This window comes from Heloderma suspectum, chromosome 4 (assembly GCF_057233095.1).
Source record: "Heloderma suspectum isolate Gila_16-S chromosome 4, 16-S_ref, whole genome shotgun sequence".
NCBI classification, from domain to species: domain Eukaryota; kingdom Metazoa; phylum Chordata; class Lepidosauria; order Squamata; family Helodermatidae; genus Heloderma; species Heloderma suspectum.
Window position 1 is genome coordinate 276,731,190 of NC_139461.1, and position 15,144 is coordinate 276,746,333.

At 41.6% G+C, this 15,144-nt stretch overlaps 1 protein-coding gene across 3 annotated transcripts in view; it reads left to right on the forward strand.

Moving 5' to 3' along the window:
• The window catches only part of PPP1R16B (protein phosphatase 1 regulatory subunit 16B), a 141,141-nt gene that overhangs the window by 42,640 nt on the left and 83,357 nt on the right, over positions 1-15,144 (forward strand). For 2 of the 3 annotated variants that reach the window (XM_084853937.1, XM_084853935.1), the window contains exon 2: positions 6,441-6,826. In XM_084853937.1, coding sequence (XP_084710063.1) covers positions 6,580-6,826 — 247 coding nt within the window. In that variant the 5' untranslated portion in view covers positions 6,441-6,579. Of the gene's footprint in view, positions 1-5,046; positions 5,308-6,440; positions 6,827-15,144 lie in introns of all 3 variants that reach the window. The other variant, XM_084853936.1, reaches the window with a different exon arrangement.

Below are 15,144 nucleotides of genomic sequence, written 5' to 3' on the forward strand. Positions count from 1 at the left end.
AGCCTTGGTTTAAAGCTAAATTTGGCCTTTTAAGGCCACCATTGAAGTTTGCCAGCAAATTCAGCAGCAAACCACCAATTGTTTCACTGCTGCCATCACCACAGCAGCAAATTTGGCAGTTGCGAAAGGGGGGATGTGGCCCGCTGGCTGCGTGTTGCCCCTCCCTGCTCCAGAGTAAGCACGCACAGCCCCAATTCAGATCAGGACCACCACACACAGGGTTAAACCTCCCCCCAGTGTTTTTGCCTGGACCTCCCCAGCAGGGGCCAGTTAAAGAGGAAAAACATCCATTGATTTTTCTTTCTTTCTTTTAACCCTGCCCCCTCCCTCATGCATGGTGGTGAATTGGAGCCATATACACTGTTAATTATCCCAGGTAAGCAACGTATGTTTATGAGAGGAACAGTTAAAATAAATTCACAGGAAATTGAAGCCAGGAATGAATACGATGAATACTTGTAATCTCCTAAATCCATTCCCACCCAGTTAATTCCATCTACCTTCCAAATATTTAAAATTTGCCTGAATTCTCAATTTTTCTATTCAAATTTAAGCCTAATATTTTAAGTTTAAAATTCAAAGTCTTAATTGAATGTACATTCTCTCCCTCCCCCATTCAAATTTTGCGGTTTTCATATTGGCAGGTATCAAACATGAAATCTCATGCAGACAACTGCCAAATATAAATACCATTTTGTGTTCTCTATCAAATACTATGTATCACTGCAAGCCAACTAGCGAATATATCATTACTGAATAAAATATCAGTACCTACCTAGGAGCAACGAAAGGTTACAACGTTTGGGTTTAGAAAAATGGTGAGTAAGAGGAGGGCATGATCAAAATGTATTTCAGATGCAGCTTGTTCAATAGTATGTTTCCATAATGTTTATTCATGCTGGAAAATTTGCATGTTATGCACCCTTGCGGTTTCACAAAAAGAAAAAAAGTTCTATGCAACTCTCATCCCGAAGGTGGACAGAATTGTGTTGATGACTATAAAAGATCCTAAAGTTGTTCTAGCTTTTCAGGGGCAGCATTGTTAAGGGACAATTCTGATAGCTTGGGCATTTAATTTAAACTCATGATTACTGTCTTTTCACCCACACAAAGCTAGAATTTGTTTGTCAAATGCAGCGCCTCCCCTTCCAGCTGCAAAAGCACATGGGATGGTTATTTCTTGTTCTTGAGTCACTTGGCTATAATGTGTGTGTATGTGCGTGCGTACGTGTGTGTGTGATGATGATGTTGTTTGTATGATTTTAGTGTTTTGGGCTGTAAGCTGTTCTGAGATCTCTGTCTTGGAGCAGAAAAGACAGAATAAAAATTCTTTTATAAATAATGTAAAGTGGAGGATGAGAAGAAAGTAATGGAAAATGTGGAGCAGTGGTTTCAGACTCCTGATTTCAGTTAACAGACATAATTATGTAATGTCAAATGAAATGTGTGTAACAAAGGGGAATATACACTGTGTGTGTGTGTTTTGGTAGCCACGCTGCTCCATCAGAAAAAAAAGCCCAAACACAGTTAGGGTAATAACTTCCTTAGGATTGACTAAAATGTCACAAGTCATAAGCAAGCTTTGGAATTCTCCAGTACTTTTCTTCATGCTGGATATTAAGCATTACAAAAGGGAGGGGAAGCAAAGCAGGAAAATGTTGGGCATGATGTACAAACCCCAAGGTTTGCACTCTGAAACAGTCTTTAAGAAAGAGTGCAGGAAGTATTAATTCAATTAGGTTCCATCCTCAGCATCTCCAGGTAGGGCTGGAAAAATCCTTCCTGAAAGCCTGGAGAGCTGCTGCCAGTCAGTGTCAACAGTTCTAGGCTAGATAGACCAAGGGCCTGTCTTGGTATAAGGCAGCTTCCTATGTTTCCATTAGTATTCAGTGAACTTGCTTGGAGGAGAGGTTGGGGCCAATAGAGAGAGAAGAATTATGGGCATTGCAAAGGAGGCAGTTAAGTACTTGTTGGCTACACATTGCAAGACACCAAGGCCCTTATGCTTTCCATAAGTCATCCTAGGATACAAAATGGTTTGTAGAGGGATGTTTGCAGCTAGGTTCTGATCAGCCTTCCTTGTGCTTCTTTCTCTCCTCCCCCTGTGTTGCTAGGAGTAGGAGTTGAACTGTTCAGATTTCCACCTCTGCCTTTGCTTCCAGCCATATCTATCCCCCCAGAGGCTCTCTCAGCACTAATCTTTTTCTCTGTGCATCTCTTTTTAGCATGGATGTTTCACTCTGTGTGGTAGAGTGTTGGATGAGTCAGAAATGCTCTCCTTTAAAAATTAAAAGAAAATACTGTTCTGTTTGCCTTCCAAAGGATGAAAGATTCTTCTAGCTGCAGAACATTTTGGGGAAGAGATGGGGCAAGCTATTGTGTCCTGCCCTTGCTTCTGTTGCCCCAACAATTCATGTTTCTACATCTGTACCTCAATTATATTAAACCAGAGATTCCAAGTGTGAGGCAGAATGCCTTGTTTTATTCCCCAGTGTTGAACAGTTTGCCACTGTGTCCTAAAAACAAAGCTTGTAAACTTTAGTCATCGTTAGCAGTAAATGGATGGGCTCATAGTTGGCAGAAAGTGATATTTAGGCTGCAATCCTATGTGTAACAACTTGGGAATAAATCACATTGATTTCAATAGAGTTTCAAAATAATTCCCAAATAATTCTTGATTTAGATTCTTAAATGAGCCACATTTCTCCTTTTCTAACTCAGGAGCATCTCTGCTGTCTATCCATATATAAGAATTCCTCTGCTCATACCACATACACCACCTCTCAGTCTCAACCTTACCAACAATTCCCAGAGGAACACGCATTGTAAAGAGAAGAAAAGGATAACCTTACTACAAACTCTTTTAAAGTCCCTTGGCCAAATTCCTCTCTATGGACCATGGTTTAAAGGATTTAAGGATGTCAGTGAGACTAGAATACTGTTGAAATTCCTTCGGGACAAGAAGAAGCCCCAGTCACTGGATAGAATTCCTGCATGAGGGGATTGATCAAATTCACCAAGTCTGTAGAATTGCTTCACCAGAGTTGTTGGTCCAGGATCCAAATCTTTAGAGCAGATGTAGGCAACCAGTGGTTCTCTAGATGCTGTTGGACTCTGCAACTCCTATCAGCCCCAGCTAGCATGGACAACAGTCCAGGATGATGTGAGTCATAGTCCAATAACATTTGGAGGTTGTCCACTCTTGCTTTAGAGTATCATGCTTTGACAGGAAGCCGTGACGTGACTGGGTCCACTATATAGAGTTGAAGATCTAAGGTTACCTACTCTTCTTTCTGGCAGGGCTCCTGTGCCTTTGACAGCTGTCTGACTTGCAGACATTCTGGCATGGAAGTGATGGGGAAAGCTTTCCTGGCTACATTTCTGCATTTCAGGCAACTGTTAAGGCCCACCAGGAAAAAAAGGTAAGACCTTATGAAAACTTATAGGATCGATTTTCACTACACGTAGAGAACTTAGAGCTGAAGAAGATATATTCCCATTTTCAGCAAGGTGTGAATGTTCAGGAACTTGCCCTTGAGAAGTCATTCTCACTCTTGGTCTGATATATGTGATCTCATGTTGTGTAGACAAGCACAACACCTGGCTGTCATGGGTCTTTTCCATGAGATCTGCACCTTCCATTCCAACTAGGTGCCCAGCAGGTATGAAAAACCAATGTGATAAGCCATACCTGTGTAGCTCTATTTTTCACATGCAACCCCTAGCCATGTGGGATTACACCAAAGCTCTGTACTTTGTATAAAGTTCTCATGTGCAACTAGGCCAATCTGAAAGTGTTACTGCACATGGCTTGTGTGAAACTGGAACTCTTTGTGACTTGTGTAGGAGGGAAAGAGACCTAATTAATGCCAAATTCTAAGTCAGACCTTTGTACAAAATTCAGTCTATGGCATAAAATTTCCCATTAGAATTATGGCCTTTTAACGTTCTGTTGCACAGTGATTTTTTTGAAAAAATAAGTATTTGTTTTTATTTGCATTATGATAACCTGTTTCTTTTCCACTGCATGTAAGTTTCAATGGAATAAAGGTCTATTTGCACTCACTGATAACTCACAGCATTTAATTTTACTAACTCGATTACCTGTATTTACACTGTCTGAGTAAGACTATCAGAAATTATATTTGAAAAAAAAGTTGGTAATGGTATTTGAAGTCATTTGGATTTCTAGCCCAGTAGAATCTGCTGAAGACTCAGAAACCAAAAGTGGCCTTGGTCGTCATCCTATCTGATTTCATAATTCCTTGTCCTGTCTTCCTTTGCTAACTAACCTCCTTTCATTTAATGACTGTAGTCCAGAGGTGGGCAAACTTCAGCCTTGTGGGATCTACTGTGTTTTTTATAAGAACCCTGAGATCCAGCAACAGAAGCCTGGTGCAAAAGATATACACATAGAATTAAAGAATTCTGATCTGAGTGCCAGAATGAAATGCAGCTCACAGTCCTTCTTCAACATAAAACTCCACTCCTGATTACCCCAAGCTTTCTTCATTTTTCAGCAGTATAGTTTAGAGCAGGACAAGTCATTTTGTTGTTGCCATCACCAAAAAAAATAGGGAGTCGGAAGTCCTTGCTGATCTACTTCAAATTGCCCAGAGATCTACCACTAGATCCTGGCCTAACTTTCTTGCCTTAGTCCTCAGCCATGCTGAAACTGAAAATGAGTTGACATAATTAAGGTAAGATAGAAGAATCCCAGTTGCTTGGGACCAGTGGCAGTGGGCTATTGCCTTCTTGTCCTGCTTGCGGGCTTCTCAGAGACATCTGGTTGGCCACTGTGGAGAAAAAGGATGCTGGATTAGATTGGCCTTTGGTCTGATCCAGCAGGGCTCTTCTTATGTTACAAAAATATTAATATATATGTTCTTAAAAACTGATTCAAAATAAAGCAAATGGATGAGTTGAGTAATCTTTTCACAGGAAGTGGCCTTATACCGAGTCAGATCTCGGTCCATCTCAGCATGTTGTCTTTACCAGCGTTGAACAGACTTCAGGCTTGTGAGATCTACTTTTTTTTTCTCCTAGAAACTTGAGATCCACCAACCACAACTAGACACAAAATGGTGGCTCAGGCAGTAGAGCCAATGACCTCCTGCAGCCCATGAGCCATATATCTGAGATAACCTGCCTATACATGTACGGAGTTACTGCAGATCAAGTATTGTGACACAAAACTCTAAAACTGGCCAGTAGAGCTGAACAAAGACCTAGTCAAAGGCAACCAGTCAGTTCTCATAGTTTACACTTGAGGAAAACTGCGGCTGAGAGAAAAGTATTTAGTACAAGGTCAGCCTTTTTGTTACTTAAAATTTTACTTGCTATTGTTTAAACTGCTTGGAATCAGAAACTGCAGTCTCTAGTACAAATCACCCAGAAATCTACCAATAGATTCTGATCTACATTCTGCCCATCTCTGGTCTACATTGACTAGCAACAGTTGTCCAGGGTTCCAAACAGGGGTATTTTCCAGCCCTTCCTGGGAAGGCCAGGGCTTGAACATGGGACCTTCTTAATGCAAAGCTATGGCCCGTTCCCAGTAGAGTAGAGAGTGCATCCAACCGATGTCATTTTAATGTAGGATTTTTCAGATATACACAGTAGATGAAGTAGGCATGCATGTTTAATTTCTTTGCATAGAAATTAGGCAAGCTTTAGTGCCTGTTCATGCAGTCAAGATTTAGTGAGTTGCTATTCTGGGATACTTCTGTCTACAAGAACAAACAATCCCCAAGTTTTTGTGTAACTCAGGTCCCCTCTGAGTATCTCGTTCATGCACAATGATTGTGTATATTTTATAAATCTGTAAACCCCACCTATCAGTAGTGCCAATCTTCTACATTATCATTTATCTTGCCATAAAATCAAAGTGATTTAGAATCCCTGACATTGCCAGGTTGGTGGAACTGTTTTTAATTCCAGTTTGAGTTTAAATGCCTAAAGAAACAAAATATGACAACTGAATTTTGGTGGGTTTTGTGGTTGTGTTCTTTGTTATGACCTATGGTATTGACATGTGAATATATGGATGGATGGATCGAAACAAAAACAGCAGTAGAAATTAGTTCAGGGGTTATTGTCTTAGGATAACCCAGCACGTAAAAGAGATCTTTTAGAGTTCAGTACTCTTCAGTGTACATCCAATTTCTATATATTTAGATAAGATGCACAGGTCTGACCGAATATCTAAATGCATTAGTAGTTTGATGTACAGCTGTTGGGGAAAATGCTTTTCTTGTTTTAATTATTTGTTATAGAAGAAGTAAAATAATTAGTATATAAAATAGCAATTTAGAATCTAGCAATTTGGGAAAATGCTATTTTCCTATTTTCTATTTGGCTTGGTGTTTTGGTCTGGCACAAGATGCACATACTTATTTTTGTGGTTCTCTCCCTCCCTCCCTCTCTCTCTCTCTCTCCAGGATTCCACCATGTGCTCTCCAGACTCTAGAAAGTGCTGGTGGTCACGGTGCAGCCACATAGTGCTCTCTTAGTGCCAGGCAGCTGTTGCAAGGTGCTCAGCGGAAGTGTGGCTGACCCATTGACCCATTTGCAGAAGCAATGGACGCCCACATGGACTTATTGACAGAGCTCCAACTGCTAGATAAGGTCCCCACCCTAGAGCGGCTCCGGGCAGCTCAGAAACGCAGGGCTCAGCAGCTGAAGAAGTGGGCTCAGTACGAGAAGGAGATGCAGCACAAGAAGAGGAAACATGAGAAAAAGAGGACTGTTGTCAACCGCAAGAAGGTTTCTTTTGAGGCCAGCGTGGCACTGCTGGAAGCTTCTTTAAGGAATGATATTGAGGAAGGTAAGAGATGCTGCAAATTCAGGGATCACATCAGCCTTCCCCAACCTGGTACCCTCCCAATGTGTTGGGACTGTAACTCCCATTCCCAGCCAGCATGCTTTGCTGGCTGGGAATTATGGGAGTTGTGATCCCAACATCTGGGCAGTGCCAGGTTGGGAAAGGCTATTGTACATCTTCCGTACGTGTGACTGTAAACAGCATGTAAGCACCAATTGATGTTCAGGGCTGTCACTGGTTGGGGAGTTAAAAGCAGATTTTGGCCCTGAAGCCACAACCACCACATCTGTACAGTTTTGAGTGGTTATGTTGAGTACTTTGGAATGAATATTCAGAGGGTATTGTGGCTCCAACATCTTCTCTTTCTATGCTGGGCCTCATTCTGCTGCTATCTGTACTTGGTATATTGCATCTACTGTTAGATTGATCAAGTTTACAGCTTGAGGCACTCAGCGCTATATGTGGATGTACAAGTGGTGGGGGTGGCCAGGAGTTGCCTTCTACCAGTTCAGTTTAGTGTGCCAGGTGTGATCCTATCTGGGAAAGGCAGATCTGGCCTCAGTTACTCATGCACTAGCAACATCAAGCCTAGACTCCTGTCATGCGCTGTATGTGGGGCTGCTTTGAAGACTGTTTGGAAACTTCAGCTGGTGCGAAATGCTTCCTCTTAGATGATGTTGGGGGCAGTGTGGTTGGCAAATGTGAAACTAATATTGAAACAGCGGTACGGTTTGCAGGTGCATTTCCAGACCCAGTTCAGAGTGCTGGTACTGATTGTTAAAGCTCTAAATGGTTTGAGACAAGATTATCTGAAGGACTCCCTTCACCCATATCAATCTACTCATACTTGAGATCAACTGGAGGCCCTGTTTTTTTTTTTTTTTTTTGCCCTCTGGTGAGATCAATTAGGTTGGCAGGCATAGGGCTGCCATAGCGGATAGGGCTTTCTCAGTAGTGGCCACATGCTGGTGGAACTCTATTATAGTATGGGCCCATATTTTCAGGCCTTTAAATGGGCTTTAAGGACTCACTTGTTTTGAGCTGCCTTTTCTTTTTCTTTTATTTGCAAATACAACAATAACAGCAACTACAACATAAAGCACCCCCCCCCCCCACACACACACAGAAAGCAACAACAGGGTGGGGGAAGAAAGACTATATCATAAAACAGATCCATACGCAGTAATCATTAATGTCACCCTTGATATGGAGGAAGGAAGGAAGGAAGGGGGGTGGGGGGGAGAGAATTTAACATTTCCATTTCAAATATATATGTCAATATAAGCAATATAAGCAGTCCATAATTCTAAATAAGCATGCCTTTTCCTAATGAGATATTATGATGCTGTTGGTCTAAACTGATATTGAAATAGTTTTTATTATTTTTTCTGTTTTATGTGTTGGCCTAGGTGTTAGATTTTAATTTTAATTCTTGTTAATTCCCACTGTTTTATGGTGTTCCTGGTTAAAAAAAAAAAAAGATGGTTAATTATGTATTCAGTGTTTCATATGTTAGAAGCAAGGGTTTTGTCCCTAAAAGGTGGGCTATAAATATTTTAAGTAAGTAACTTACTTTTGTGTTTTCTGTACATAATCTTCATAGGGCCTATTCCTACAATATCATGTAGTGGAAAAGTCATTACACAGTGACTATTTCACCACAAAAGAATGAAACTTTGGAGGAATTTAATTTGTCCTAAGGTTACAGTACAAATAACTTCGCATTTTACATAGCAGTGAAAAAGAAGTTAAAGACAATTATCTTTCCTAGAATTGCTCTCAGGAAGACTCCTGTCTGAAACTCTGGAGAGCCATTGCCCATCAGCGAGTAGACAATACTGAGCTAGATGGACAAATCGTCTGACTCAGTGATCCAATTTGGACAATCAGCTGGGGAAACAATGTAGTGTTAGTTGTTTTGCCTGCCCCTGCATGTGCTGGTTGCGTGACTGGGATTACCCTAATTACCCGTGCCGTGGGTTGCTGAATCATCCAAACCTGGCACACAGTGCAGCCGTGATGACTTTTCACCCACCCTACAACTCATGGCTTGCAGTAGGGGTTGTAAGGTGGGTGAAAAGTTGTGCCATGTGCCAAGTTCAGGCAACAAGGAAATCCATGACACGGCGAGTAATTAGGGAAATGATTTACCTTTTGCGCAACTGGCGTGCATGGGGGTGGGGGAAACAACCAACGCTGCGATGTTTCCCCTGCTGATCGTCTGAACACCCCCAGTGTATAAAGCAGCACCCTATATACCGAAAACAATACTTGAAGTGTATTTGCATATTCCTGTTGAGAATAAGGCTCACAAAATGTCTAAGGAGGATTCTGTACATCTGTAAATTGTTGGATTTTGCCGAAAGCAAAATTCAAAGTGAATCTGGAGGTTCTTCCTCAAGTGGAATAGCTGAGAAATGTTGAAGCAAGTCAAACGAGTTTTGATAAGAAGGATGAAATTGGTTGGGGCGGGGGGAAGAGGAAGGTTCACATATCCTTAATCTGTCTCTCGACAACTGAATTTTAGTGTTTGGTCTGAATAAATATTGGCTATGAATATGGACATTTTACCTGAAGTTTAAAACTAGGTCTGTTTTTCCTCATTTACTTTGCCAAATGTGGAGCAAAATAATTGGGGCAAAGTTTAATGATCAAATTCTGAGTTAGAGAGATAAATAGATAGATCCTACACACACACACACACACACACACACCCCTCTGTGTGTGTGTGTGTGTGTGTGTATAAATTAGAAGGACTAAATACAAATACCCTGCAAAAACAAACAGAGAAACAAAAACGTATGTGTAAAGGGAGGAAGGGAGGTGCTCAACTTCTGGTAGTGTAGGCCTGGGCATAAGGTTGATCGGATTGAGCACTAATCCAACAAGGTAGGCTGCCCCCACCCCTTTATGTCCAACTCAGCCTGAGCCAGGGGACTCTCAGACCTTACAGGACACCCTTAAGATTTATGAAACAAGGGTCCAAGTCAGCACCCTCTATTTCAAAGCCCTAAGCCTGAAACCTTATACAGTAGTGATAGTCAAGAAGAAAGCTCTGGACTTAATATCAAGGCTTATTTGGAATAAAGCACACACATTTAATTTTGATAGGTGGTAAGTTTATTTACAGAAGGAGAAAGGGGAAAGGGAGTTACATGAGAGCCAAATAGCAGGAGAGACATGTTTGGAAATATTATTTCCAGGACAAAGCAATAAAGCTGACTAAACCTGTCTATATGTACCAGCAGTACAGGTCCTCAGTAGAACAGGACCTCAGACAGCTGGCATCCAAAATCAACAATGGAAAGGGCAACATAAAACCAGATGAAGAGAGAAGACAGCTTCTTACCCCCTGGTTTTATACCCAAAAGCCTTTAGCACAAAGCTAAGGTGATTCTTATTAGCCAATCACAAACCAGCTGAAACAGTCTGCTCAGGCTTTTGCAGCGGTGCGGGGGGGGGGGGAGTTCCCACCAACCCTCTGCTGAACTTGTTCAACCCAGTTAATGACAGTTCTGCTCTGACCTGGAAGCCAGGAATGGTACGAGATAACACCTATAGAAGGCCTAACAAGTACGTGCAGGCCCAGCCTTACAGAATGGAACTTTTACAGGCTGCTAAGACCCAGAAAGAAAATGGATGTCTTGATAATATAATAAAATGTATACCAAATGTTCCTTTTTTATTACTGGGCTGTTCAGCTGAAACAGATCTCTGATAGGTTTGGTCATTCAGAACGTGATTTGGCTGTACTTTAGACTACGACAGAAAGTACAGCTGGACCCATTAGAAGCATTAGTATAGCTTGAAAGGAAATACCATGTAGGTCTGAATTATACAACAAATTTGTTTAGAAGCTGAGAAGATGAAAGTAGGATTAGCCCAGATATTTCCCTACTTGGCTCTGTCATTACGCATAAATTGTTCAACTAGGACAAGACAGTAGGACCCTATGGTGTAATCTGATCTCAAGATGTAAAGATTGGACTGATGGAGGGAAGGTGATATCATCTAAATGATGTAGTAAACAGAACGAGGAAAGGAAAAACCTTTTATTTTTTTCAGCATTCACACACATTTGACATTTTTATATCAAATGTTTGGAAGCAGTTTTAAAAGTAAATGCAAGCCAAATAACTATCAGGATATGACATGATAATTAGTTTGGTATTGAATAACAAGGAAAATAATTAGAGAATAATGGGAAAAGATTTGTAATTGATATGTACATCTGGAAATGTTGCAATTTACTGTTGAGATCTGAAAGAACTTACTTTATACAATAATCACAAGAGGACCATCTGAGCCCCCTTGGGTTCCTTGCAAGAGTAAAGAAGTGGGAAATAAATGCAATAATAAAAATATGAAAATACTTACCTATTGATGTTATCTTAAATCATATAGATTAAATGTAACCATGCAAGTTAATTTCCAGGACTCAATATATACAGGGCTAGCCCAAGACATGAAGCTGCCTAAAGGCCAAAGTAGACATTCTTTTGATGTGTAGGCAGCAGCAATGTATCTTGGGGTGGCTGGGGAAGGGATTTTTCTTGGAACACACAGTTCATGGGGTGGAAGCTTATTTGTTCCCTCCCCAATGTGATGGGAGTAACCTCCCCTCCCCTGCACAGCTAAAAAACATAGATGAAAGGCCCACATTGACATCAATAATTGTTCTAGGTGCCCATCATGAGGGTTTTTCATTCCAATCTCCTTTTAAACTCCTCTGGAAATGTCCCCTTTCTTGGACTGCTGTAGAGACACTGGTATTTTGATTGATGGGCAACTGCGATAAGAAGTCTTCCAATGGGCACTACCCATTAAGGACCTGACTGTAGATTTTGAGATACACTTTACCTGGTGGCAGCAGAGGGTGCTCATTCCATCAGCCTAGCTGGAACCAACTGCCACAGGGCTCCTTCCCTCCCTGAACAGTCGCTGTCGGAAGCCCTCTACCTTGTCCTCATGTAAACAGTATGAAAGCATTGGCAGTTGAATGTGTTTTTTCCCCCTCCTCATTCCTTTTTTTCCATTTGTATTATATTCCCCAGATTATAAGCCATTGCTATAAAATGTAAGCCCCCTTGAGTGCTTCAGAAAGGAGGTAGTGTATAAAAGTAGTAAATAACCACTGTAATTTTGTGGTGTGTGGATAGTGTTATTAAATAGTCCGGTCACTAGGTTGCACTGGACGTAATTGTATCTGGATGGAGTCAGGAGTTTCCTGTTACTGCCCTGTTTTTGTGTGAGACACAATCAAGTTTTAGCCTAACTTCCTGACTAGTGTTTCCTCAGTGCCTTCTATAACAGTAATTTACTGTATGTTGGAAGCTGCCTTTCCCCCACCCCCCATCCCCATGCCATATACTTCCTGACATCCTTCCAGATACAGTGGTTTTCAATAAGAGGTGACTTAGCCATTTAGCTCTAAGCCATTGCTCACTAAGTGAGTGAGCTGGTGTGAGCTGCCATTAGGCAGATTGAAGCAGTCACCTCAGGTGGTAGATGCTGGGAGGTGGTAGCAGGGTGTTGGAGGAGAGACCTGTGTGCAGTGCAGCCTGCTCTGCACCTCCTAAGTTACCTGCTGCCTTCAGGTGCAGTGCAGGATGCTCTCTTATCATCAGTGTTCAAGACAGATGCTTCTGCCAGTCCAGTTGGCTTTTGTACATGGAATGGGAAGGAGTGCCACCTTGTCCTTTACCACAGGCAGCAAAAAGTCTTGGGCTGCCCTTATTTTATTTATTTATTTATTTCATTTTTATACTGCCCAATAGCTGAAGCTGTCTCGGTGGTTCACAAAATTAAAACCACAAAAATATGACAGAAAATACGATATAAAATATAATAGATTAAAACTACGGAATAAAAATACAACCAGAGTAAAACCTAGCAGCAGTGCAGATATTTAAAATGCAATAGCAGATTTAAAACAGCAGAGCTAAAAAATTGGAATGCTAAAAATGCCTGGGAAAATAAAAAGTGCCAGAAAGAGTTTAACGTAGGCGCCAGGGAAACCTCTTTAGGGTTTGTTCCACAACCATTTGTTCCACAACTGGGGTACTACAGGAGAAAATGCCATTTTCCTGGTAGCCACCTGCCTTACCTCGTTTGGCAAGGGCTCCCGGCGAAGGACCCCTGAAGATGATCTTAGGGTCCAGGCAGGCACATATGGGAGGAGGTGATCTTTCAGATAACTTGGCCCCAAGCTGTTTAGGGCTTTGAATGTTAATACCAGCACTTTGAATCGGGCTCAGAAAGGGACGGGCAGCCAGTACAGTTGGGAAAGTACTGGTATAATATGATCTTGTTGGCCAGTCCCCGTTAACAATCTCTCTACACTGTTTTGGACCAGCTGAAGTTTCTGGACTGTTTTCAAAGGCAGCCCTGCATATAATGCATTGCAGTAATCCAGATGAGAGGTTTATCAGAGCATGGATAACTGTAGCTAGGCTATCTCTGTCCGGATAAGCATGTAGTTGGTATATCAGCGTAAGCTGATCAAAAGTGCTCTGTGCCACTGAGTTCACCTGTCTCTCAAGTGACAGTTCTGGGTCCAAGAGCACCACCAAACTATGAAACTGATCCTTTAGGGGGAGTGCAACCCCCTCCAGAACAGGTTGAATCTCACCTAGCCGGCCAGATGAACCACCCGCTAACAGTACCTCTGTCTTGTCTGGATTGAGTTTCAGTTTATTGGCCCTCATCCAGTCCATTACCGTGCCCAGGCCCTGATTCAGAACAGCCACTGCCTCACCTGGGTTTGTTGAGAAAGAGAGGTAGAGCTGGGTGTCATCCACATATTGATGGCACCTCAGCCCACACCTCCAAATGACCTCCCACAGTGGTTTCATGTAGATGTTAAACAGCATGGGGGATAAAATAGAGCCCTGTGGAAACTCATGGCATAGTTGCTAAGGCACAGAGCAATAATCCCTCAGCACCACCTTCTGGAGTCGGCCATCCAGGTAGGAGCGGAACCACTGCAGCACAGTGCCTCCAACTCCCAGCCGAGACAACCTATCCAGAAGGATACCTTGCCCTTACATGTAAATGTCAGTTAGCCAGTGAGCATTGTTGTTTGAGTCTGTGATGAGCATGCATTATCATAGAGCATCATGGTTAATTGTTGAACAACTGATATAACCTGTGGATGTTTAAATCCAAAAAATACTACAAGAGCATGTGGGAATGTTGACTGCTTTGACATGCTTTGTTCAAGATTTCTTTTTCCTTGGCAAAAAAAGAGAAAACAATGACAGAGAATGCTATTTGGTATTTCTGATGCTGCTTAGATTTGGGACTCATTTGTCAAGGAAAAAAGAAAAGAAAATCTATTGAAGCCTTAGCATATCCTATTGCAAATGCTGCTGCTTATTTGTGTTGTATCAGCTACAGGCTTAGCTCCCATTGTTGTTGGTTGTGCAGAAGAAACAAAATAAGAATAATCCCTGCTTTAAAAATCTATCAATCTAAATCCAAGATTGATAGTTAGGCATGACAAAGGGGGCAAGCTCAAGGAAATAGTGGCAGGATTGGGTTTATCCTGATAGACAGGATGCCTACAGTGTAATCTTTATGGAGGACACTGTAGGGGGCATGGCACAAATAGATCCTAAGAAGAGATTTGCACAAACATTATGTTTTTGCAGCAGTAATAGGGCTTGAGGTAAATTACTAGTAGAATGTTAGTTCCATCCAGTTAATTACCTCTAGCCACTGCTTAGAGGTCTAGGGCTCTAGGTCATTAACTGGATGGAAGTAAGAATTTATACTAGGTTTGCAGTAACCTCAAGGGAAATGCTACAGCTACCATGTGATGAAACTACTATGGGTAAAATGTATATGTGTGTAAGTGGTAGCCCTTGGACTACTTTTGGGCAGGATTTATGGGCAGATAGAGTTCTGGCTAAGAGCAGTGTGGGTGTTGAAGTACGTTACCATTTGATCCCTTATAACTCAAGGATTCTGAGGACAAAGAGAAGTGAGACACTAAAGATGTAGTCCACACACAAATGACCACATTTTGTTGGCTTCTAAAAACATTTTTGTTCAGATAGGCCATAAGGCTGCTTGATTTTGATTGACTTCCTTCCTGGTGTAATTTTTATCTACGATTTGTTTATTTTTTTTACTTGTCTTGTTGATTGTGGCTTTCATTTTCTGTGTGATAGCTGCCTTGAACGGTGCAATTTTGAGCTGGAAAGGTGGGATATAAATATTGTGAAATGAATGAACATGGTAAAAACCTTTCTAGACTTTACTAGTTCAGACTCCAGGTGGGAGATCACATGTTTGATAGAGTCCTCACACTGAAAGGA